Genomic DNA, 26,640 nt, shown 5'->3' with positions numbered 1-26,640 from the left:
ATTCTTTTCCTCTCCAGAGGCTGGAAGTCATCCACAACAAACACAAAAGTTGGAAGAAATTAAAGAGAATGCACAGGACACCATGAGACAGATTAATGAAAAGAGTTTTTGGAGCCATGGTGAGAATAAACCTGGTTTTACTGCAGTGTTGATTCACATTCAGAAATCCTCAGTGAAAATGCCTAGAAAACTAGCAGATTTAAACAGTTTTAACATTGTGTTTATATATACTTTTTAAATTATTGGTAGTGAGACATAGTAAAATAGTACACTAGAGTTTTAGGGATTTTTCCCTTACGGGTGCTGGCTGATATTTTGCTGTGCTTAACAAAATGGGATTTCTCATAACAGGAAAGGCTTTTCCTAAACAAGAAACAAAAACTGCCTTTCTAACTAAAGAATATTAATTTTTCAAGTGCACTTTAAAGTTATGACTCCTAAAAAAATGGCTATAGGTAGTAGGTGCATTGAGAAGGTGAAAGAAAATCTTGATCACTCATGTCTAAATTACATCATTAGTTATAATAACAAATACATAGACTCAGCTTTTACCTTTTATTTTAAAAATTTTTTACTGAGTACTTAACTCTTCCACGTAGCTTTTATCTTTTAACAGATATATCTTCAAATAATTAAATCTGAGAAGAGATTAGAGAAAAGGTACTTCTGGTGGATTGAAAGTTTAAACAATTTATGCAAAAAAAAACGTATTGCTCCTAGTAAAACCTGCCGGTATCTCTGCCTCATTTCAGTTTACCACAGGCTTTGTTTCTGGCTTGTGTTCTCTGTAATTTTCTGTTCCTTTTTCATTCTTTTGACAGGCCCTATCTTTCTTTTCTTCCTGGTTGTGGTTGTTGTGGCTGTTGTGGCAAGTTCTGTGAATAGCTACTATTCCTCTCCAGCCCAGCAAGTGCCCAAAAATCCAGCTTTGGAGGCCTTTTTGGCCCAGTTTAGCCAATTGAAAGATAAATTTCCAGGCCAGAGTTCCTTCCTGTGGCAGAGAGGACGGAAGTTTCTCCAGAAGCACCTCAATGCTTCCAACCCCACTGAGCCAGCCACCATCATATTTACAGCAGCTCGGGAGGGAAGAGAGACCCTGAAGTGCCTGAGCCACCATGTTGCAGATGCCTACACCTCTTCCCAGAAAGTCTCTCCCATTCAGATTGATGGGGCTGGAAGGACCTGGCAGGACAGTGACACGGTCAAGCTGTTGGTTGACCTGGAGCTGAGCTATGGGTTTGAGAATGGCCAGAAGGCTGCTGTGGTACACCACTTCGAATCCTTCCCTGCTGGCTCCACTTTGATCTTCTACAAGTATTGTGATCATGAGAATGCTGCCTTTAAAGATGTAGCCCTGGTCCTGACTGTTCTGCTAGAGGAGGAAACATTAGAAGCAAGTGTAGGCCCAAGGGAAACTGAAGAAAAAGTGAGAGACTTACTCTGGGCCAAGTTTACCAACTCTGACACTCCCAGCTCCTTCAACCACATGGACTCAGACAAATTGAGTGGGCTGTGGAGCAGAATTTCACACCTGGTACTGCCAGTCCAGCCAGTGAAGAGCATAGAAGAACAGGGGTGCCTTTTCTAAAGCTAAGCACACAGTTGATTACAGAAGGTATATGTTTATGAAAAAGTTTGTTTAAAGCCTTCCATTTATATGGAAGGAGGTTGATAAAATAGGTTGAGGAAATAGCCTGAAAAACAAAGATGAGCTTATTTTAGAAACAAGTTTTTATTTTTTATTCCTTGTAAAATCTTTCTAATCTAAGCCTTGACAAAGCTAAAAATTAACCTGACTTTTTTTCTTTGGACCAAATCAGGTTTGAAATATGGATGATATATATGAGAATTTTTTTTTAAATTCTAAAATATAGCAACACTGCACAGGAAGATACTCTTACTTCTTAGAGTAACTACAGAGTGATTTTTTTTTTCTTGAGTGAGACTCTGAAGAGCCTTTTCAATAGTGTTTGGACTTGGACTAAAGCAGTTAGAATTATGAAGCAATGATAACCTTTAGAAAATTTTTCTGTCACATGTTGAATATTTTCAAACCTCACTTTAATAATCTAAAGTTACGGGATTATATCATATTAGTTTTGCAGTTTTGAGTAGTATGATAAAAGACATAAGAATTCAAACCATTAAGTACCTACCTAAATACTACATGTAAGGCACTGTGCTTTTATTCCATTCAGCTGAGGTATAAGCAGCTGTACTCAAACGTTCTTAAAAATGAGAACCAATGGGGAAATTGTTTATAATCATTGGAAATGAAGAAATTCCAATTGGCTATATCTTTACTTCAGCTTTTCTTGAACGATTTACAGCAGTGATTGTCAAACTGTGTCTACTGGCACCGTTCCCCTTGGTATCAGAGCAGTTCTGCTTTTAACTGTTTTATATGTTGGGGTTCTCTGAGATTTCACTGGAACAAAGAGTTTCACTGATATTCGAGTTTGAACACCATTGATTAAGTGAAAAAACATCTTAGAAGATAGGAAATATGTTTAAAAAATGAATGTATTGAATCTTATGAGTAGGAAGATGAAATACAGGTTTATTGTATAGATACATTATTTATGAAGGATAAAGATCTATACATGAACAGCAGAATGTATAAGCTAGCATTTACTAGCATGTCTCTGATGCTTTTGTTCATTTCCGTTAATTGTCATTTCTGTCCCCTCTGCATGGAATTTTATACTTGTCTAGGGTAAGAGTTTGTAGACTCTTTCAGCAGAACAGATTTTAATAACCAATTTATTTGTTTTATTTTAAAAATTTATTTTTGAATAACCAATTTAATAGTAATTTTATATGAACACTTGGCATAACTTTACCAAACAGTTTATTTCTGTGCAGTGATGGAACATTATGTAATGCAGCTCATTCCTTGACCAACTAGTTATAGAAGTACCATTAGATTAAAAATTAGAGAAATCCAAGAGATGTTATACTTAGTGAGAGGAAGCAGAAATGGTGGGTAGATACTCAGAGGTTTTGATGTTCAGTACTGACTGTTGGACCATGTTCTGTGATTATAAGAAAGATTGAAAACAGTTTGTATGGAGATAGTAGTTGATTAGCATTTGAGCTCTGAAAGCAGAACTCTAGTAAAATGATCTCGACCTAACAAAGGGTCTGTTCCATTATATAGACTATTACCATAATCCTGGATTGTTTCAACTGGGTTTTGGCCTCTCGTTATATGAGATCATATGTATCTATCTAAGAAGTCTGATTAAAGTATGGAAAGATTTTAGGAAACACTAAGAAGATACAGGGATCTTCATTGATACCTGAAAAGATTACAATTGAGTAATTGCTCAATTTGAGTGTAGGGGCTTACCTGAAGGAAGAATTTGCATTTGGGACTTCAAAGGAATCTTCCAAGAGATTTGGGAAAAGACCTGAACAAAAAGTTAAAGCATGCTGAATGTAATATCCCTGTCAATCCAGTATAAAAGCAGAGGAAATTGAAGGAAAATCTGTATACCATATGCACAATTTTTCTGTCGTTTTAGATCTTAGATGCTAGCGTTACATCCACAAAACCAGTGTTGCCTTGTATAACTATTATATTGGCCTGCTGACCTGTGCTACCTCAGATCTGTAAAGGAACCAGTATGACGCATATTCTTGTTTCTTCATTTAGTTGAATATGGTTTTTCATCATTTCCTTTCAAAATAATTTAGAAAAATAAATTTCTAAAGTCATAATTTTTTTTATTTAGCCTTTTTAAAAACATTTTTCCTTCCATGTATAGTGCAGTCAATTGAGAGTGTTGTCAGTTTTCTGTCCACTATTTCAAAAGTCTTTTTTTTTGAAATGGAGTCTCACTCTGATTCCCAGGCTGGAGTGCAGTGGCTTGATCATAGCTCACTGTAGCTTTAAACTCCTGGGCTCAAGCAGTCCTCCCACCTTAGCCTTCTGAGTAGCTGGGACTACAAGTGCAGACTACCACACCACTCTACCACACTATTTTTTATAGAGACAGGGTCTTACTGGGTTGCCCAAGCTGGTCTTGAACTCCTGGCCTTAAGTGATCCTCCCACCTCAGCCTCCCAAAGTGTTTGGATTACAGATGTGACCCAATGCACCCAACCAAACTGTTTTTTTTTTTTTTTTTTTTTTTTTTTTTTTTTTTTTTTTGAGAGAAGGTCTTGCTCTGTCACCCAGGCTGAAATGCAGTGCAGTGGCGCAATCTCACTTCACTGTAACCTGCGCCTCCTGGGTTCAAGTGATTCTTGTGCCTCAGCCTCCCAAGTAGCTGGGATTACAGGCACGCACCACAATGCCCAGCTAATTTTTGTATTTTTAATAGAGATGAGGTTTTGCTATATTGTCCAGGTTGGTTTCAAACTCCTGGCCTCAATTGATCCGCCTGCCTTGGTCTTTCAAAGTGCTAGGATTATAGGCGTGAGCCACCGCACCTGGCCTCAAAAATCATTTTTAAAAGAAGCAGTATATTAGCTCTGGGTCTTCTCATGACTAAAATGACTATTTTTAAACATAAGACTATATTTTATAAATGTACAGATAATTCAAATCTATTATCTAATGTATTTTCTTAGATTAATTTCTATTTGTTCTATACTTTTTTTTTTTTTTTTTTGAGATGGAGTCTTGCTCTGTCGCCCAGGTTGGAGTGCAGTGGTGCAATCTCAGCTCACTGCTCCGCCTCCTGGGTTCATGCCATTCTCCTGCCTTGGCCTTCCAAGTAGCTGGGACTACAGGTGCCCGCCACGACGCCTGGCTAATTTTTTTTTTAAATAATTTTAGTAGAGACAGGGTTTCAACATGTTAGCCAGGATGGTCTCGATCTCCTGACCTCGTGATCCGCCCGCTTTGGCCTCCCAAAGTGTTGGGATTACAGGCGTGAGCCACCGCGCCTGGCCTATTTACATTTTTTAAGGTTTCAGATTTTCTTTTGTGTGTCTAGTAATTCATCTTTTATTGTCATAGATAATTTGCTTATTTGACTTAGAAAAATGATTTGTGGGCATACAATATCATACATACCTAAACACTGCCATTTAGTTACTCTTACAGAACAACTTTCATTACACTGTATATTAATATAAATTACTTCTTGAGTAATCCCAGAATTGTAGAACCAGTTGGTGGAATCAGAAACTGTCTTTGGACTTGAGGTTTTTCTTCCCTTAGGGTAAATTTTAGGTTTTCTGGTTAGTTTCCAGGAGTTGGCAGAGAAGTTCATATCACTAAAGGTGTTCATATCACTAAAATAGTAATGCTAATTTGTTTCATATTTCTACTTTAAAAAGCAATCAATAAAGAAATTTCAATACATTTCATTTGGAAGCCCCCAAGTTTATGGTGGTTAGTGAGGCTCAGCATGCTGGTAACCCACCATTCTCTCAGCTAATGACTCCACTAAGTAGTGCTAGCCGCTGAGATGGTTTTGACCCTTTAACAGCCTTTTTTTTTTTTTTTGAGACAGAGTTTCACTCTTGTTATCCAGGTTGGAGTGCAATGGTGCGATATTTCGGCTCACTGCAACCACTGCCTCCCAGGTTCAAGCGATTCTCCTGCCTCAGCCTGCCAAGTAGCTGGATTATAGGCACCTGCCATCACGCCCAGCTAATTTTTGTATTTTTGGTAGAGACGGGATTTCCCCATGTTGACCAGGCTGGTCTCGAACTCCTGACCTCAAGTGATCCACCCGTCTTGGCCTCCCAAAGTGCTGGCATTACAGGTGTGAGCTACCGCAACTGGCTTAAACAGCTTTTAATTGCTTGATTTATACTTTATTATAAAGACAGGAAGCACAATGAGCAGTGATATTAAAATATAACAAATATGGCATGTGAAAGTGATCATTATTCAGATGATCTTCACCAGCACTGCATTTGCATATATCTGACCAAACTTTATGTGACATAGGCAGGTCTCTGGCACTTCAAAAATGAATGTTAAATAGAAAATAATAAATAATAGCTGATTAGGGTAATCATTTATTTAATCGGAATAAAGATTATATCCATAAAATTTACTTGCAGAGAAGTACTTTCTTTTTGTTTTAAAGACAGGGTCTCACTCTGTCACCCAAGCTGTGGTGCAGTGGCACAATCACAGCTCACTGCAGCCTGGACCTCCTGGCCTCAAGGGGATGATCCTCCTACTTCAGGGATTACACCGCCATGCCCAGCTAGTTGAGAAGTACTTTCAAATAACAACATGAAGCTTTTCCTTTATCTTTTGAAAATAAAACATAGTTGTAAACATAAACCAGTATGTCTTTGTAAAGCCAATAATATATCATTTTATAGGAGCATTGTCCTCTTGTGTTTTTCAAGTTGACTAGTTCAATGTCAGTCTCCATTTTAATATCTTGTTTATCAGTCTGAGCACATTTCATTTTAAAATGTATTTGTTGAGAAGTCATGGTGGTTTTTTGTTTTTCACAAGTCAAGTAGCTTGAACACTATCACTTGTCCAATGGGAAAGTTGATGCTTATCTTTATGGCAAATGCTTGGTTGAATAATATATTTGCAAAGATGTTAATTCTAGAGAGAGCTAAATAAAGTTAAGGTATCTGTAAAACAGTTTCTCCAGATGACTTAAAAATAAGCCTTATTTTTGTAAATTTATGTTAAATTTTAGGTGTTAAGTTGTGAAATACCTAATGATGTGGGCCTAAATTTGCCTCATTCAGACTGAGATGGGGCTGTTAAAATTGATTTCTAGCTAATAAACTGTGCTATAACTTTTATTATTTTTATTATAGTTTAAGTTCTGGGATACATGTGGAGAACATGCAGGTTTGTTACGTAGGTATACACGTGCCATGGTGGTTTGCTGCACCCATCAACCCGTCATCTACATTAGGTATTTCTCCTAATGCTATCCCTCCCCCAGCCCCCCACCCCCTGACAGGCCCTAATGTGTGATGTTCCCTGCCCTGTGTCCAAGTGTTTTCTTTGTTCAATTCCCACCTACGAGTGAGAACATACGATGTTTGGTAAACTGTGCTATAACTTCTGTATCTCTATAGGCCAATCCAAATGGCCTGAGAACACAATCAGTATCCCGTAATCTGCAAAGAGGTAAATACCTTAGTCTTCAATACCTTTCCTTCCAGTATTATCTGCATTATCTGTATCCGCTTGCTTTGATGTCTTGAAAAGCCCATAAATTGGTTCTTATTTTGGCAAATAGTCTCCTGCTTTTCCTCATTGAGGCTTATAAACTAAATTTGCCTTTGGCTAAGAGCAGTTACATGAACCAAAAAGAACATTTTAGACTTGGGAAGCAACAGGCTGAGTCACATTGCATGGGGCAGAGTTGGCCAGGCCCCCGGCAATCACAGCCCTACTCCCTGTGCTCCTTCTAGACTTGAAGACGCATCAACACAAAGCTCCAGGCAGTTGCTCCTGGTTCATCAGAGAGCACAGGAAATTTAAACCTGTTTGCCTTTCCTGTCATAAAAGAAACAGCACATTGACTTTCAAACCCAATTGCATTTTGCTTATTTGTGCTTAACAAAAAATATGTGGGCTTTGCCAATATTAACGTCCCACTTCTTGGCACTCCCTTTCTGTATAACAGGGATTGCTTTTGTATTTGTTTCTTACGGATGCTGGTGAATATGCCTTATTCAGATTAGTTGTCTGGCCATTACCAGAATAAAGAATAAACCTGAGTTTTTTTCAGCGGACTGATTATTGATTAAATTTCCCAAAATAGCAGGTTTATAGAAATGGGGATGTGGTGATTAATGGTGGGAAAGGAAACTGCTCTCATATGGCAGTAAGCTGAGGAGCTAGAGAAGCCTGTGAGGGTTGTCAGGTGGCATTTGTGGCCATCAGTGAAATGGTACAGGGCAGACCCTGCCTAGAATCCGTTGCAGCTCTTGGGTAGCATTCTTTGAGTGCTATTCTTACTTAACAAGGCTTTCCTGAGTATGGGAGAAACACTGGGGTTGTAAGTAGATCCCTGGGAATTGCTGCTACCCCAGGGTGTGCTGTTGTGAGTGTGTGTGTGTGTGTGTGTGTGTGTGTGTTTTGAGACAAAGTCTTGCTCTGTTGCCCTGGCTGGAGTGCAGTGGCGCAATCTCCCTTCACTGCAACCTCCGCCTCCCAGGCTCAAGCAGTTCTCCTGTCTCAGCCTCCCAAGTAGCTGGGACTACAGGCGCATGCCACCGTGCTGGGCTAAATTTTTGTATTTTTAGTAGAGAAAGGGTTTCACCATGTTGTCCAAGCTGGTCTCAAACCCATGAGCTCAGGTGATCTGCCTGCCTTGGCCTCCCAAAGTGCTGGGATTACAGGTGTGAACCACCGCGCCCAGCCTGTGAATGTGTTTTTTAAGTGTGGATATCTCTTACCTTGTGTGTCAGGAGTGGGAGAGGTGGGGGTGTGTTCAGAATTTCTGCCTCAAGATGTTGCCAAACCAGAATTACAGAGCAGAAGCCCCTGAATACCCATCTCAGCCCCTCACCCACCTTCTCCCAGCTTCCTGCCCCACCCACCCCCATCTATACCCAACTAAAACCAAAGGTCTTATTAACACATTTTATAGAATCATTTTCTAACAAATCTGAATTGAATTTTGAATATCTGAAAGACTTGTTTTTGCAGTTTAGAAAAATAGGAACTTTGGGAGTTAGCATATCTTAACATATGAGCTTTCACTGAAAGGAGCTAAAGTCAAGATGAGCCTGAAGGCAAAGAGCATAGAATTTCCTAATACTCATTACACAAACGTCGACAGTAGATTAGCAGCAACGAGATTTTCTTAATGCATAAACTCACCACTAGAGGATATTACATACTAGTGTTCTACCATACACTAGAACAGGCCTCAATACTGATTAATAAGGGAGTGAGTGGCTATGAATTGTTTAGTTGCTGTAGGAATTGTCATTTTAAACAGGATACAATAAAAATGATTTCAAGTCTGAAGTTGCAATTCGAGTCACAGAATGATGCAGAAGCAGCTCCATCAAGCTAAACAGAAAAGATCTTAGCTATTGGTCCAAGGTATTCTCTACTTTAAGAAAAGGAAGTGAGTAGGCAGATCCTATTATGTATATGTTTAGGGCACTCATTACTGTGGAATCTGCCCACATGACTTTAGGGCTCACAGAAGGCCCCCATACACACGCTAAAAATGAGACACTAGCCAGGCGTGGTGGCTCACGCCAGTAATCCCAGCACTTTAGGAGGCCGAGGTTTGTGGATCCTTTGAGCCCAGGTGTTTGACACTAGCCTGGCCAACATGGTAAATCCCTGTCTCTACAACAAATGCAAAAAATTCGCTGAATGTGGTGGCACATGCCTGTAAGTCCCAGCTACTCAGAAGGCTGAGGTGGGAGGATCACCTGACCCTGGGGAGGTGGAGGCTGCAGTGAGCCATGATTGCACCACTGCACTCCAGCTTGGGTGACCGAGTGAGACCCTGTCTTAAAAAAAAGGCTGGGTGCAGCGGCTCATGCCTGTAATCCCAGCACTTTGGGAGGCTGATGTGGGCTGAGCATGAGGTCAGGAGTTCAAGACCAGCCTGGCCTACATGGTGAAACCCTGTCTCTACTAAAAATACAAAAGCCAGGCGTGGTGGCAGGTGCCTGTAATCCCAGCTACTCTGGAGGCTGAGGCAGGAGAATTGCTTCAACCCAGGAGGTGGAGGTTGCAGTGAGCCGAGATCACGCCACTGCACCCCAGCCTGGGCAATAAAGCAAGACTCCGTCTCAGAAAAAAAAAAAAAAAAAAAAGACACTTTGTCTTTTTGACCTATATCTGACACTTTCTAGGATCACTAATTCTTAAGTATGCAAATCAATGTTTAAGATAAACCATTAATTCAGTAACATCTTTTATTATCATATTGAGAGGTGACAGCGTGCTGGCAGCCCTCGCAGCCCTCGCAGCCCTCGCTCGCTCTTGGCGCCTCCTCTGCCTGGGCTCCCACTTTGGTGGCACTTGAGGAGCCCTTCAGCCCACCACTGCACTGTGGGAGCCCCTTTCTGGGCTGGCCAAGGCGGGAGTTGGCTCCCTCAGCTTGCAGGGAGGTGTGGAGGGAGAGGCGCGAGCAGGAACTGGGGCTGTGCGCGGCGCTTACGGGCCAGCTGGAGTTCCGGGTAGGCGTGGGCTTGGCCGGCCCTGCACTCGGAGCGGCCGGCCAGCCCTGCCGGCCCCGGGCAACGAGGGGCTTAGCACCCGGGCCAGCGGCTGCAGAGGATGTACTGGGTCCCCCAGCAGTGCTGGCCCACTGGCACTGTGCTCGATTTCTCACTGGGCCTTAGCTGCCTCCCTGTGGGGCAGGGCTGGGGACCTGCAGCCTGCCATGCCTGAGCCTCCCCCTCTCCATGGGCTCCTGTGCAGCCCGAGCCTCTCTGAAGAGCACCGCCCCCTGCTCCACGGTGCCCAGTCCCATTGACCACCCATGGGCTGAGGAGTTTGGGCACACAGGGTGGAACTGGCAGGCAGCTCCACCTGCGGCCCCAGTGTGGGATCCACTGGGTGAAGCCAGCTGGGCTCCTGACTCTGGTGGAGGAACTTGGAAAACCTTTATGTCTAGCTAAGGGATTGTAAATACACCAATGGGCACTCTATATCTAGCTCAAGGTTTGTAAACACACCAATCAACACCCTGTGTCTAGCTCAGGGTTTGTGAATGCACCAATGGACACTCTTTATCCAGCTACTCTGGTGGAGACTTGGAGAACATTTATGTCTAGCTAGGGGATTGCAAATACACCAATCATCACTCTGTATCTAGCTCAAGGTTTGTAAACACACCAATCAGCACCCTGTGTCTAGCTCAGGGTTTCTGAATGCACCAATCGACACTCTGTATCTAGCTAATCTAGTGGGGAGGTGGAGAACCTTTGTGTCTAGCTCAGGGTTTGTAAACGCACCAATCGGCGCCCTGTCAAAACAGATCACTTGGCTCTCTGTAAAATGGACCAATCAGCAGGATGTGGGTGGGGCCAGATAAGAGAATAAAAGCAGGCTTCCCGAGCCAGCAGTGGCAACCTACTCGGGTCCCCTTCCACACTGTGGAAGCTTTGTTCTTTTGCTCTTTGCAATAAATCTTGCTGCTGTTCACTCTTTGGGTCCACACTGCCTTTATGAGCTGTTACACTCACCCTGAAGGTCTGCAGCTTCACTCCTGAAGCCAGCGAGACCATGAGCCCACCAGAAGGAACGAACAACTCCAGACGTGCCGCCTTCAGAGCTGTAACACTCACTGCGAAGGTCTGCAGCTTCACTCCTGAGCCAGCGAGACCACGAACCCCACCAGAAGGAAGAAACTCCGAACACATCCGAACATCAGAAGGAACAAGCTCCGGACACGCCGCATTTAAGAACTGTAACACTCACCGCGAGGGTCCACGGCTTCATTCTTGAAGTCATTGAGACCAAGAACCCACCAATTCCGGACACAATATTACCTGAGATGCCATTTGAAGCTCTCACCTGGAGTTGGCACGTCTCTATAATTCCAAACACATAACAATAATAGGTAAAATATTTCAAGGAAAATTTTAGAAGACAGAACCAGGCTCAAAAACAAGATGCATCTTTGAGGGTCAGAAACAGAATAAAAACTCCCAAGTGGTGAGCAGGGCTGAAGTTGCAGGCCTACTGGACCCTGCATTTGAAGTCAGACAGGCTGCTGGGGGCTTGGAGCTAAGAGTTCTCCACGTGAGGCTCACCAGGTTATGTATACAAATTGCTTGTTAGAAGCCCTGCAATATTGGTATTGTTATCTGCAAATATTCAGTAGTTTTCACACAGCCTTTAAAAAAACATCTTGTTTGAATGTCTTACATAAAGTATGCTACAAGTCAGTTTTATAATTTTTTTTTTTTCTTTTTTTTGAGATGAGCTCTATGTTGCTCAGGCTAGACTCGAATTCCTGGACTCAGGTGATCCTCCTGCCTCAGCCTCCTGAATAGCTGGGACTACAGGAGCACAGCCCTGAGCCTAATTTTTTTTTTTTTTTTTTGAGACAGTCTCTCGCTCTGTTGCCCAACTAGAGTTCAGTGGCGCAATCTTGGCTCACTGAAACCTCTGCCTCCTGGGTTCAAGCAATTCTCCTGCCTCAGCCTCCCAAGTAGCTGGGACTATAGACGCATGCCACCATGCCTGGCTAATTTTTTGTATTTTTAGTAGAGACGGGGTTTCACTGTTAGCCAGCATGGTCTCGATCTCCTGACCTTGTGATCTGCCCGTCTCAACCTCCCAAAGTACTCGGATTACAGGCCTGGGGCTCTGTATCTGGACAAAGTTGACATTTTTAATACATCTTTACAAAATGTGAAGAATTCCTAATAGGACTTTTTTTTTTTAAGACTCATAGCCTAAACAAAGTTAAATACAGTTTTTAAAGATTATTCTGTTAAGAGTACCCTAAATAATCATATGAAGATGAGAATTATGTCTAATTTTTTGTCTGCTTTGTATTATTTACATTTTAATACTTGGCATTTGTTTGAAAAAGAATCTAATATTTTTCTAAAGATATTTCAGTGTTAACGACTGTCAATTTATTTCCCTATTTTCAGGTCCATAATAATTTTTGTACATAAACTTTCTTGATCATAAATTATTGCAGCATTTTATTCTTGCAGTAATAACTGTTTATTAAATTGAATGGTAGATTTTTAAATCTAATGCACACAAGGTGATTTCCACTTCAAGTTACATTATAGACTGCATTTATATATTTGAAAGTGAATATTCAAATTTAACAAATCAATGACATGCTTCATTTGAATTGCTATAACCGTTCAAACATAGTTTATTGAGAATCCATCTTTTCCTCACTGATTTGAAATGCCACTTTGTCACATACTGGATTCTCATATGTATTTGTGCTTATTTCTGAATGTTCTATGCTGATCCATTGACCTGGCTGATTAGGCATAAGTACCACACAGTTTTAATTATTGTGGCTTTAATATCTGGTGGTGGCTCATTTTTTTTTTCAGAGTTTTTCTAGCGTTATTACTTACTCTTTCCAATGAACTTTAAAAATCACCTTGTCTAAAAAGTAAATATTTGTCATAGGATTGCATTAATTTTTCTAGTGATCTGGTGGGAAATTGGCATCTTTAGGACATTAAGTCTGCACATCCAAGAAGCAAGCAAACTCTGTTCTGGGTAGCTTTGTTTTTATAATTTTACTATGGCTAGAAGCAGCTAGAAAGTGTTGTGTCTCAAATCTAAAAACCCAAATCTGGTGAAGTTCTAATTTTATTCAAAATACCAATTCTTTTTCCTACTCAAATATGAAAGATGAGAATGGATTATCTCTGCTTCCCCTACTCCCTCCAGCACTGTGAGATTTCCTTCTATTTTCTAGAAGCAAGGAATCTTTATTCATCTTTGGAACGACTCAATTCACTGAGGCCCCTCACGGAGATAAACAGTGCCTAAGTTGCTTCCTAACTGCCATGGTTTTCTGTGAAAGGAAACCCCTCTCTACTGGATTATCTTACGAATGATGTTGAATAATAGAAGCTCTGTGAAAACATTTATTCCTAGAATAAGAATATAAACACCCTCATACCAAAGCCACTGGTGGTCTTTAGTTCTTCTCCAAGTATTCCTAATTCTGTAATCCTTTTGTCTCCTGACTTTTTTGCTTTCTGTAATCTTGGGTATGAGGCTACATATTCCATTCACAAATATTTACTGAATACCCACATGTGCCAACAACTGAGTTGAACATCAACTATCTTAATGACATGGGGAGAAAAAGACCCTCATATGGTTTGGGTGAATATTTCCTTCCACCCCAAGGTTTGTAACCTTTGAATAGGATCCTCCCTCTTCTATCTATGGGAAATAGGACTAAGAATACGTAGTCTGGCAGGATGTCCTTTTTTGCTGACAATAGGGTATCCATAAGCAATATGCTGTTCAAAGTCTCAAAGTGGATCAACATTTTGAGACTTAGTAGCAGCATGCTTCGAAGAGGATACTAGAGGAGAAACCAGCCCTGCATCAGAAATAATTAATCCACTAGCCCCTGTGGGTCATTATCTGCTACTCGTTGCAGCAGATAATGGTATTCCCAGCTGTGATTTGGGCTGGTTGTCCCCTAACAAGTTTTCATGCACAGAACCCAGGTCAAAACCCAGGTAGAAAGAAAATGCAAACATGCCTCTCATCTGAGGGGGTGACCCTTTCAGGCCCAATGGGGATGCAGCAGCTGTCTTGCAGAAAGGTCTTGAAGAGATGAAGAGCTGTAGTCTGATGGGGAGTAAAAACTGGGTGAAGACCATGAGCAGGGTTTTTCTTTTTTCTTTGTTTCTTTTTTTAGACAGAGTCTAGCTCCATCACCTGGGCTGGAGTGTAGTGGCATGAACACAGCTCACTGCAGCTTCGACCTCCCAGGCTCAAGTGATCCTCCCACCTCAGTCTCTGGAATAGCTGGAACCACAGGCACGCACTACCGTGCCTGGCTAATTTTAAATTTTTTTTTGGCCTGGCGTGGTGGCTCATGCCTATAATCCCAGTACTTTGGGAGGCCGAGGCAGGTGGATCGCCTGAGGTCAGGAGTTCAAGACCAGCCTGGCCAACATAGTGAAACCCTGTCTCTACTAAAAATACAAAAAATTAGCTGGGGGTGGTGGTGGGTACCTGTAATGCAAGCTACTCAGGAGGCTGAGGCAGGAGAATCACTTGAACGCAGGAGAATCACCTGAACGCAGGAGAATCACTTGAACTCAGGAGGCGGAGGTTGCAGTGAGCCAAGATCGCACCATTGCACTCCAGCCTGGGCAACAAGAGCGAAACTCCTTTTTTTTTGTTGTTTGTTTGTTTGTTTTTTTTTTGTAGAGATGCGGTTTCACTATGTTGCTTAGGCTGGAGCAGCTATTTTTCAGACAGCATTTAGTCCCCATCATTTTGCCTTACCTTACTTCCTGGTGGGCAGCATTGCATGTAAGTTTTTGTCACACAAAACACTAAATAAAGACTAGAGAGATGGCTTGTTCTGGTGCATAGACAACCTTTTGCAGAGGAAGGATGAGAACGTGTAGATTTACCTTGTTGTTTTAACTCTCCATCCACCAGTCCCAGCTGGTAGCATCAATGAGCAGGAATTTTCACAGTCATCTGGAGAAAACACACCATATTAAAAAGCAAACAAATTTGTTTTATGGGGGAGGGGTTCACAGATGCATTTGGGAAAAATTAGCAAATGGCCCCTTGCTTACCATCTTCACTGTTTTCTTTTTCATCCTGAACATCAAAGTCGTTCAGTGGTTTTGGGATCACATGTTCCACTTAATGTTTAAAGCAGATGCCGATGGGAGGAGTAGAAACATCCCTGTGAGGAAAACCACAACTATGCATTGTTATTTGAAATTTGCTCTAGTTTCACATTCTTAAAAATGTTAAAAACTGGAGTGAGAACTGACTTTTTGCCGTGAGGTGTTGCTGAAGAATGACGGTGGCCCGGTGAGCTGTGGCTATCTGGGAGGTGAAGGTAGTTTTGTTGAGTGGTGCCTGCTGGGTTTGATTCACTATGACAGCCACCTGTAGCTGCCCCGCCAAGGGGTACCAGATTCCACCTTCTCCTCATCCTCAACACTTCCTTGAGCTGGCTGTGATCTGGCCTCATGGCTGCAACCGAGACAATGCTGTGACAGGGCTTTGGCTCTGTTAGCCATGTAGGGTACAGACACAAGTGCCCCTGTGGCCAAGGCCAGCTACATTTATCCAGCTCCTGTAAACACACTTTCTTGTAGAATCACAAAGATGTAGGAAGTCCTGCATCTTCCATCTGCTTCTTTCCCATCCTGTAGCCACTCCTGGGTCTCCTGTTTTAGTCCCTGTGTGGTTCCAGTGTCTAAGAAATGAACACATGGGAGTTATAACCCCTTTTTAAGTATCTTCTGCCTACGTATCTTCCATAGCTCAGTCTTTTTCTTCCCTTTTACAGCGAGGTAGCAGGTGCTTGAGTTCTCTGAGAGGAATGAGAAGGACAAATGCAAACCCTTTCCCTTGAGCCTTTGCAGCTGGTTGACTCAATAATAGTTGCTGAGTGCCCATGGGTCAGGCTCTTCCAGGGCTGGCTTTGCTCTGTAATGAACATCTTGCACTCCAGGATTGTTTGATTATCCTTCAAAACTGACACACTCTTTCCTGTCAGGTGGTTTCTGTGATCATGCATTGAGGTGGAGGTGGATGTGATGACCTCTGACGGTCCTTCTAGCCCTAGAACTCTATAATTCTAATGGTCAGGGCATGTCTTAGCATCTGTCTTCTTTCTCCTCTTATTGCTTTCATTTACCACATTATTTCTGTCTACCTTCTCAAGACTGTAGCCTTTCACCTAGCACATTCTCTGTATATCTGCGTCCATCTCTGGTTGAATTTCAGTTTGTAACCACCAGACCAGTCTTACCTGGCCCTACTCTGTGGATAACAGAATGTCCTGTTACTTTGCAGACACAGAGCTAAGAAGTTGCAACTTATGCAGCCAGGGCTTGCACGAAAAGAAAACTTTGACCTCAAATGACACCGGGAACTGAAGTCTCTTCCCCAACCATGGAACTAAACGTTTGGGACATATGTGGAATCTGAACACTGGAACATTTTCAAAAGTGGGGGGTCAATTGTCTAGGAATTTCTGGTGATAAGACCCCTCCCCATGCCTTACCAAAAGTCTCATTTGAAGTCCTTCCAGTCAAATCCTGCCCTGCCAGCATTTCACATACCAACCTGTCCTTCCTAACCCATAAAACTTGCCCCAAAACCCAGATCTGGGAGACGGATTTGAGTTTTGCCTGCTGTCTCCTTAGCAGTTGACCTCAGAACAAAGCCTTTCTTTTCTTTTCTTTTCTTTTTTTTTCTGAGATGGAGTCTCACTCTGTCGCCCACGCTGGAGTGCAGTGGCGTGATCTCGGCTCACTGCAACGTCCGCTTCCCGGGTTCAAGTGATTCTCCTGCCTTAGCCTCCTGAGTAGCTGGGATTACAGGCGCCCGCCACCACGCCTGGCTAATTTTTTTGTATTTTTAGTAGAGACGGAGTTTCACTATGTTGGCCAGTCTGGTCTCGAACTCCTGACCTTGTGATCCACCCACCTCGGCCTCTGAAAGTGCTGGGAATACAGGTGTGAACCACCGCGCCCGGCCAGCCTTTCTTTTCTCAAAGCCCAAAGCCATAGTATTGGCTTCCCTGTGTGTCGGGCAGTAAGCCCATTGCTTGGTAGCAAGTCTGTCTTCACTGTCTACAAAATGCTTTGATCAATAGCTCCCTGCCCCTCCTCTAGTGATCTAGACCCATCCATAGTAATTTCACTCTTTTCCCGAGGGCAAAGTCTGGTGGGAAAGAAACAATGAGGCTAACATCAACTTCCTAAAGTAATGATTCCACATTTGGCAAGCAGATGGACCCACCCAGTCTCTGATTATGGCCAGTCTTTGAACACCTGACTCCACTTTCTACCTGCAGTCTCCACTGTAGCTTATTTTAGTCTCAAGCAAGTAAATACCTGGGAAGGTTTAGTACCTCACCTGTGAAAATACATGTTAATTTTCCACCCTGGAGTTTAATAAGCTCCTTGCGGGCAGGGGTGGCATTTTCATTTTTATTTCTCTAACACCTAGCACAAATGTTTGGTGTCTAGTTTAGGTCCTCAACAAATGTTAGTTGAATAAACAGTTTTCTCTCTGTTAACTCTCCTCTCTAATGGCGGTTTTTTCAAAATCCAGGCATGGATTGGCCTTACTGCACACTTCAGCATAGGAGCACGTCGGTTCACCATTACAGTAACGGATCTCAGGGGTCAAAGTTGTGGACTCAATTGTAGAGGAAACCACTGGGCTCACCAAGAGAATGATCGTTTCTGGCCCCTTTCTACATAACCTCACGCAACACGGAGACTCCTGAAAGTTGCAGATGAGTTGGATTTCTGAAAATCAGGTTGTTTCGTCTTTATTGAAATGTCCCAGCTTCGTTTGACTGGACTTGGGTCACTAATAGGTTTCTTACACTTTGGCTTTGAGTTTCTTTGCCTAGAGGCCTGTAAGTCAAGAAAGTCTAGGAAAAAAAAGGGGGCATGAAATAGTAACACGGAATGACTGAAAGGGTCATTTTGCAGATGGGGAAACCAAGGGGCTAAGTGACTGCCCTAAGGCCACAGGTTGTTACAGTGCAGACCTGAGCCCAGAACCTAGATCCTGGGCCCGAGGCCACTGGTCTTTTCACTGTGGGGAAACCTTAGTGAGCCGGGGAAGTACAGTATTTACAAGAACCTACCATTGAACTATCTGGGGGGGTGGAAAATGGCTGTTTGCCTCCATTTGAGGCTTTCTCAGCATTCTTGTTTTACAGAGTACACCACCCCATCTCGCTGCTTGGAGGTGCGTACTGTCTACGGCACCCATAACTGCAGGACTGGCAGCCTGGGAAGGGCCATGGCGGGGGCTGACGGAAGCCCTCACTTTGGCACTCCCTTGCACCTCCCACCCACATGATGCAGAGGTCCGTTGTGCTCTATCCTCCCTGGCTCAATCCTTCTCTGCTTGCAGCCTCCCGGTGTCCCAGAATCCAAACTGCACCCCGTGTCCCTGCCAGTCCAAGTACTATCAGATATGTCAGCAGCAGGGAAAGGCCACTTCCAGGTTTCCAGCTGGGCCTGAGGGGCTTTGTGGAGTCAGTAGCAGAGGAGGCAGGGTGAGCAGAGCCACTGGGCAGGCATGGCTCAGGAGCAGGGCCTGATGTGCAGCTGGAAGAAGAGGGATTGGCCCTGGAGTCTCCACTGGCTGGGCTGGGAATGGTCTTAGACACCGGTATCAGGCTGGACAGATGCGTGTTTGTTCCCCATGCTCCTGTGCAAAGGGCAGAGCTACAGTTGCTACTGATGTACCAAGAGGCTGACTGTCCTCAGTGTGTCCACTCCAGGAGAGAACCATGGCCTCATGTGCTTGCAGCCCTGCCCGGCCGCTCAGGGTGCTTCACGTTGCCACAGTGCTCTTGGTTTCATGCCACTGCCTTTGGGAGACAGCAGTGTCCATGGATACCTCTCTGGGCCTGGATACCCAGGTCAGTCAGCAGTTCCTGAAAAACCTGCACCTGAAAAAGTCCCAGCCCTGACCTCCGGACTGCTGACAATGGCTCTAGAATCTTACCTGTCACAGATGGACATGGAAGCAAGAAGGGTGGTGGCACCATATTGGGTAAGTTGGCTTTGGGGAGTTCCAGTCTGGAAGAATCTATAAATGACCAGCTAGTTTTTTTAGGTTGGTCCCGATTGCTGTGTAATTCCCAAAAGGGAAGAAGCTCAGAGAAGCAGGGAAAAAGAAACTGAAAACTCAGATGCTACCAAAGGAGTGTGGCTTTGGTTGTTCAATACTTTGTGCTCCAGATCATGAAGCTGATGAGGAAAGCCCTGGCAGGTCTCCGAGTGCTCTGAGGTACAGCTCTGAGCAGACGCCCCTGCTCCAAGTCCTCAGAATTACCCCATTTGTTGCAAATGGACTGTGGAATCATTTTCCCCAGGAGTTCAAACTACATCTTACTAAACCTCTACCATCATCGTGTGCTTGGGTGTACATGAAGCCCCAGTATTTTATCCTCTTAAACCTCGTAACCTAACAGGATGTGGAGGGATTGAACTCTGGGACACTGTTGGTGGGATTGCAAACTGTTGCAGCTGCTGTGGCAAACGGGATGGGGATGGTGGTTCCTCAAAAAATTACAAATAGTATTAGCACATGATCCAGCAACTCTACTTCTAGGGACAGAAATAGAATTCCCAAAAGAATGGAAAACATGGTCTCAACAATGTATTTCTTTTCTTTTCTTTTTTTTTTTTTGAGCTGGAGTTTCCCTCTTGTCTCCCAGGCTGGAGTGCAATGGTGCAATCTCCTCTCACTGCAACTTCCGCCTCCTGGGTTCAAGCGATTCTCCTGCGTCAGCCTCCCGAGTAGCTGGGATTACAAGTGCCCACCACCACACCCGGCTAATTTTTGTATTTTTGGTAGAGACTGGGTTTCACCATGTTGGCCAGGCTGGTCTCGAAGTCCTGACTTCAGGTAATCTGCCCACCTCAGGCTCCCAAAGTGCTGAGATTACAGGCATGAGCCACTGCGCCCGGCTCTCAATGATGTATTTCTACACCCATGTTCATAGCAGTGTTATTCACAGTAACTAAAACGTGGAAGCAACCCATTTATCCATCCACAGATGAATGGATAAGTAAAGTATAGCATACATACAGTGGCATATTATTCAGCCTTAAAAGGAAGGAAATTCTGACCTGCTACATGAGATGAGCCTTGAGAACGTTATGCTGAGTGAAATAAGCCATTCACAAAAAGACAAATACTGTATGATTCCGCTTATGTGAGGTACTTAGAGTAGGCAAAATCATAAAGGCAGAAAGTTAGAATGGTGGTTGCCTGGGGCTGGGGGTTGAGGGAATGGGGAGCTTTTGTTTTATGGGTACAGAGTTTCAGTTTTGCAAGATGAAGAGTCACGGCAGTGGATGGCGGTGATGGTTACACATTATGAATGTGCTTGATACCACTGAACTGCTGCCCACTTAATGGTGAAGGTGATAAGCTTCATATGTGTATTTTACCACAATAAAAGACATTGAAAAAAAAAAACAAAACCCTCCAGCCCGTGAAAGACAAGAGTGCATCTTGTTCCTTCAGCTGGCTTTGGCTGGCTGCAAAGCGCGTGCAAGGCCTGTGCTGGGTGCTGGGGCCAGTGCAGTGGGGAATCCAGCCTCGAGGAACAACCTGTCTGCAAGGGAAAATAAAGGGCATGCCAAATACCAGCAATCCAGCAACACGCGGGGAGGTGGAGAGAGGATGTTTTGCTTATCCAGAAAAGGGAGTGATTGCTTCCAGGGGCCTCAGGGGAATAAATCATAGAATCCTGGACAAGGTTTGAAGGGCAGGTAGGATTTGGGTGGGTGGAGAAGGGTGCATGGGGTCAGAATTGTAACTGAAAACTCATTCCAGGTGGATAGAGAAAATTTCTAGTGTTGTTGTTGTTTTTAAACTATTTGGGAGACTGACACAGACCCTTTTTGAATACCTGATGGGCTCACATTTCTGTTCAATCCCAGCAGGTTCCTAGACCTCAGGATCATTTAAATGGATCCGTTTGGGTGGGGTTTGGGGCTGAGGTCTGGCGATGCCAGGAGTGTGTGCCTGGTTTGTTCCCTCACCCCTACTCCCTGTGGTCAGTGCTCCACTTGCTGGGACTTGCTGGGACATCCTGGGACCATGAGGAGATGGCCCAGTGCAGCAAGGCCTGGAGAGGAGGAGGCTGTGGGGTCTACCCCAGTGAACAGCTTCTGCCTGGGGACCTGTGAGTGGTCTGCCCCGAGGCTTCTGCCATCCATCTCCTCGGCTGGCACTCACAGCCTGGGAGGAAGGAGACCAAGCCAGGGCACATGAGGCTGAGCCGCCCACCCCACCACTGTTTCCTTTGCCCGGCGCCCTCCCTGTCCCGGGTGTCCCACTGCCTTCTCTCCACTTCGATCTCCTCTAGCCCTGCTTCGCTCACGTCTCTCCATTGTCTAGATCCCCTTTCTTTTCATCTTAAAATCTGCTGCCTGTGTGAACCGCCCCAACATGTCCCCGAGGACAGGCTGTGAAGCTGCATGCCAGTCCCTTTATATTTGGAGTTTCTTGAAGTCAGTGTTTGCTTAGGAGATTTCATCTTGGGGGAAGAGAAGTGATGACCCCTCATCATCCTGCCTACCTACAGATTTACTGAGCCCCATCCTTCCGACAAGATGAACCTACCTCCAGGCCTTGCTTACATACAAAAATTGAACATATCTGTTAAAAATAATTCAAACATGAATGGTTCCAGAGTTTCTGCTTGGAGTGATGAAAAATCTTTGGAGGCCGGGCTCAGTGGCTCATGCCTGTAATCCCAGGACTTTAGGAGGCCAAGGCAGAGGGATTGTTTGAGCTCAGAAGTTCGAAACTACCCTGGGCAACATGGTGAAACCCCATCTGTACAAAAAATACAAAAATTAGCCGGGCGTGGTGGTGCATGCCTATAGTCCCAGCTACTTGGGAGGCTGAGGTGGGAAGATCCCTTGAGCCTGGGAGGCAGAGGTTACAATGAGCTGAGATTGCACCACTGCACTCTAGCCTGGGTAACAAAGCCAGACCCTGTATCCTGTCTCAAGTAAATGAAGAAGAAAAAGAAAAATCTTTGGAAACATAATAGCGATGGTTGCACAACACTGTGAACGTTAATTAATTAATTTATTTATTTTGAGATGGAGTCTTGCTCTGTCGCCTAGGCTGGAGTGCAGTGGCACAATCTCGGCTCACTACAACCTCCGCCTCTCGGGTTCAAGTGACTCTTCTGCCTCAGCCTCCCGGGTAGCTGAGATTATAGGATGCGTGCCACCACACCCAGCTAATTTTTGTATTTTTACTAGAGAAAGGGTTTCACCATATTGGCCAGGCTGGTCTCGAACTACTACCGCTCCCGGCCAACAAAAATATTTTTAAAAAATTCATGGGCCAGGTGTGGTGGCTCACGCCTGTAATCCTAGCACTTTGGGAGGCCAAAGCGGGCAGATCATGAAGTCAGGAGTTCTAGACCAGCCTGGCCAACATGGTGAAACCCTGTCTCTGCTAAAAATACAAAAATTGGCCGGGCATGGTGGTGCACATCTGTAATCCCAGCTCCTCAGGAGGCTTAGGCAGGAGAATGGCTTGAACCTGGGAGGTGGAGGTCACAGTGAGCCGAGATCGCACTACTGCACTCCAGCCTGGGCGACAGAGCGAGACTCCATCTCAAAAAATTAAAAAACAAAAACAAAAAAAATTCATACAGTATGAACGAACCTGTGCCAGCTGCCACTGTTTTTCACTCTAGCCTTCTGCCCTTGACCTTGTGGGGAGAAAATTGCTCAGCAGTTGGAGCATAGCAGGCCCTTTGCTTGTTGAAAGCCCCCAGAGAGGCTCAAAGGGAGCCAAGTCCCTGTTCCAGAGCAGGAAGTCATGGCATGTCCTGTCCTAAGACATGCAGGATGTGCTGGAGGCCGCTCTCCATTAACAAGGCATCCTTCAGGCTCAATGATCAGAGCAGATGCCTCTGTTGTCTTGCCCCTGCGGGAGAATACCCAGAATGCACTCGATTCTCAGGTGGGGTTTTGTATAATTGTACTAGGAAAAATTTCTTTTTGAAATGTAGACTGACAAAAACCAAAATAACAAGAAGGCATGAATTGAAAAGCCTCATTTCTACCTCTGTGTCTTTTATTCCTTGCTCCCTCCCAATAGGAAACTATTTTTATTAGTTTTTGTGTGTGTCCTTCCAGTTTTTCTTTACTTCCATTTTATATTATAACTTGCATCTTTTGTAAAATTCTCAATTCTTAATTTTTCTCTTTTAGCTTCCTCCTATTCATTCTCACCAGCTCATGACTCCTCCTCTGATGGGGGCATGAGGGGCCAGGCAGGGGTGGGAGGGAGGTAGAGTTAAGAGAAGGGTGGGAGAGCTGGTGGGAACCTGAGTATCCAGGGGCCTGGGGTTTGGAGTCTTCTAATCATTCTGGAGCCCTTTAATTTGAGGAAGGAGTTCAGAGGACTTGAATTTCAAAATGTCTCATTAGACCCAGAACAAACATCCTGTTGGGAGAGTGAGTGGTTCTTTGCTAGTTTTAGGAATAAGGATCTAATTCCCAATGGATGGAAAAACTCTAGGTCAAGGCAAAGCCCAGCCCAGGAGGGCGGTCCCTGCAGGGATGGGTGGGAGGGGATGGAGACCTGGCTTGTACCCAAGGCCTGCACCTGAGTCCCCAACATGCTCAGGTGCCTGCGGCCAGGGCCGGGGGAGCCACATAGTCTTCTGTCTACACCTGGATGGGAAGGCAACCTCACATGCCCAGTGCAATCTGGCCACCCAGCCTCTGGCCATCCACCCCTGTGGAGACCAGAACTGTCCTCTCCCCTGGGAGTTCAGGGCTGCCTTATCTATCAGCTGTGGCTGGGTTCCCTCTGTTGGTGTGGGGAGAGGCGGGAGTTGTTGACAGGATAGAGAGGAAGTGGGAGGCCAAGCAGTTCCCTGGAGGCCTAGGGGAGGCTCCCTGCAGGGACTAGCCACCCCTGGCAAATGACATCTGGGACCGAGGCACCTGGGATTGTGGAGGGGGATTTTCTGCAGGGGTGGCTCCTGCCCTGCTTAGGGCACGGCCCTGGGTGGATGTCCATTTCCTAAGCTTCAGGAACAGTTCAGGGCTGCCCAACAAATGAGTTTAGAAGCAGAAATGTTATCCTTATGAATAATCCCAGGTGTCTTTATGCTGAATGTATTGGAACATGTTTGTTGGACAATAATTTCACAAATTTGGAGAAGGTTGAGCTTTTTATAGCCTGAATGAGGTGCTTTAGAAGATCTTGCCTTTCAGGGACTAGGAACAAGAAGATGACCTCCTGGCTGAGCATGGTGGCTTTGGGAGGCCGAGGAGGGAGGATCACTCGAGGGTAGGAGTTCGAGACCAGCCTGGGCAACATAGTGAGACCATGTCTCTACAAAAAATTAGCTGAGCATGGTGGCACGCGTCTGTAATACCAGCTACTAGGGAGGCTGAGGTGAGAGGATTGCTTGAGTCCAGGAGTTCAAGGTTACTCTGAGCTATGATCACACCACTGCACGCCAGTCTGGAGGACAGAGTGAGACCCTGTCTCAATAAAATAAATAAAAATAAATTTTAAAAAGATGGCCTCCGGCCTTCCTCTCACCTTCCTCCCATCCCTCTCTCCAGGGCTCTGCCTGCCTGAGAATTCCTGCTTGGGGCCAGGCACAGTGTGGTTCATGCCTGTAATCCCAGCACTTTGGGAGGCCGAGGTGGGTGGATCACCTGAGGTCAGGAGTTTGAGGGGAGGGGCTGAGTGCAGGTGTGGGCATCAGTGCAGCAGGGAGAAGGGGAGAGCCCAGAGGGAACCTTCCTTCCTGATGCCTAAGTAGCCCCTGTGGGGGGCCCTGCTGCCTCCAGATTCGGTTCTGTCTGTACATCCTACTGTAACAGCCAGAGAAATCTAACATCGCTGACTCCATCTTGCTTCTAACCTCATAAGCCAACTGCCTTTGCTCATCCCTACACACAGGCCAAGTTAACCACGAAAAGCATTTTGATTACAGTTTAACGCTAGTACTAACGACTACCTCTCTTTTGAAACAGACTCCTGAGGAGATGAGGAAGTGTGCACACAAGTAACAGTGCCGTCTGAAAGACTTAGAGCAACAAGGTGGATCTGACAAGCAGTTGACCATGAACAAAGAAGTTTTGCAACCTCCTTGGACCCCTGATGACAGCCAGATGTCTGTGGCCTCCAGTCCCCTCCAGACCTTCACCCCCTCTGTGGTCCCTCTTCCTCTAATATGAAAGGAGCCTAAAAAAATCTATCAATTTAACTTGGTTCCTGCTGGGCGCGGTGGCTCACACCTGTAACCCCATCACTTTGGGAGGCTTAGGCAGGGGGATCACGAGGTCAGGAGTTCAAGACCAGCCTGGCCAAGAGACCAGTCTGGCCAGTATGGTGAAACCCCGTCTCTACTAAAAATACAAAAATTAGCTGGGTGTGGTGGTGGGCACCTGTAATCTCAGCTACTCGGGAGGCCTAGGCAGGAGAACTGCTTGAACCCAGGAGGTGGAGGTTGCCGTGAGCTGAAGATTGTGCCATTGCACTTCAGCCTGGGCAACAGAGCGAGACTCCAACTCAAAAAAAAAAAGGTTCTTTAGGTCATTGGTCCTCCACCTTCTCAGTTGGAAGCTCCCCGAAATAAAGTCATCTTCCTTACCCCAACACCTTCTCTCAACTTACTGGCTGTCATGTCGTGAGTGGTAGAGTTTGGACTTGGCTATACTGCTAATGATAGTGGCTACCACATGTGCCATTATCATTAATGTGAGATGTCACATTGGGACCATAATGCCCACTGTATCCATTAAAATTAAGTGAGGTGTCAGCTCACTTTTTTTTTTGAGATGGTGTCTCACTATGTAGTCCAAGCTGGAGTGCAGTGGTGCAATCTTGGCTCACTGCAACCTCCGCCTCTGGGACTCATCTGATTCTCGGTGTCTCAGCCTCCCAAGTAGCTGGGACTACAGATGCCTGCCACCTTGTCCGGCTAATTTTTTGTGTTTTAGTAGAGACAGGAGTTCACCATGTTGCCGAGGGTGGTCTCGAACTTCTGAGCTCAGGCGATCTGCCTGCCTCTGGCTCCCAAAGTGCTGGGATTACAGGCGTGAGCCACCGCACCCAGCCAGCTCACTTAATTTTCATGGAATACAGTGGGCATCATGATCCTAATTTTACAAGTGAGAAAACTGAGACACAGAGAAGTCCCCAAAGTTGCCTATAGTCACACAGTAAGTGGTAGAGTCAGGATTCCAGCTGAAGTCTGCTTCCAAATCCCACCTTCTAACCGCCGCCCCTAGACTGCTGTGTCTGCTGGGGTGTTAGGTCACAGGAGAAAAGAGATATGGCTTTGTGACCCAGCAGCTCCTCCTTCACCTCCTCCCGCCATCCTCAGCACGAGCTGGCTGTGTGAGGGGTGCTGTGTGCTGGGCTGGAGGATGGAGCCATGTGCCACTCCCCCCGAGGCACGCTGTGAAGGTGCAAGCGGTGTGTTCTGAGAGGTTGTGCACTACTTGGTTCTC

The 26,640-nt window shown here is 44.9% G+C and overlaps 1 protein-coding gene across 11 annotated transcripts in view; it reads left to right on the top strand.

Moving 5' to 3' along the window:
• Positions 1-20,216, top strand: part of LOC129468980 (torsin-1A-interacting protein 2) — a 54,046-nt gene extending 33,830 nt beyond the window's left edge. For 10 of the 11 annotated variants that reach the window (XM_055255041.2, XM_063627511.1, XM_063627512.1 and 7 more), the window contains 2 exons: positions 18-119; positions 822-6,741. In XM_055255041.2, coding sequence (XP_055111016.1) covers positions 18-119; positions 822-1,588 — 869 coding nt within the window. In that variant the 3' untranslated portion in view covers positions 1,589-6,741. Of the gene's footprint in view, positions 1-17; positions 120-821; positions 6,742-17,701 lie in introns of those variants that run through there. The other variant, XM_063627519.1, reaches the window with a different exon arrangement.
• The last annotated feature ends 6,424 nt before the right edge of the window (positions 20,217-26,640 follow it).

The sequence above is a fragment of the Symphalangus syndactylus genome, chromosome 12 (genome assembly GCF_028878055.3).
Source record: "Symphalangus syndactylus isolate Jambi chromosome 12, NHGRI_mSymSyn1-v2.1_pri, whole genome shotgun sequence".
NCBI lineage: Eukaryota > Metazoa > Chordata > Mammalia > Primates > Hylobatidae > Symphalangus > Symphalangus syndactylus.
Note: the sequence above shows the minus strand (reverse complement) of the source record. Positions and strands in the feature narration are given on the sequence as shown.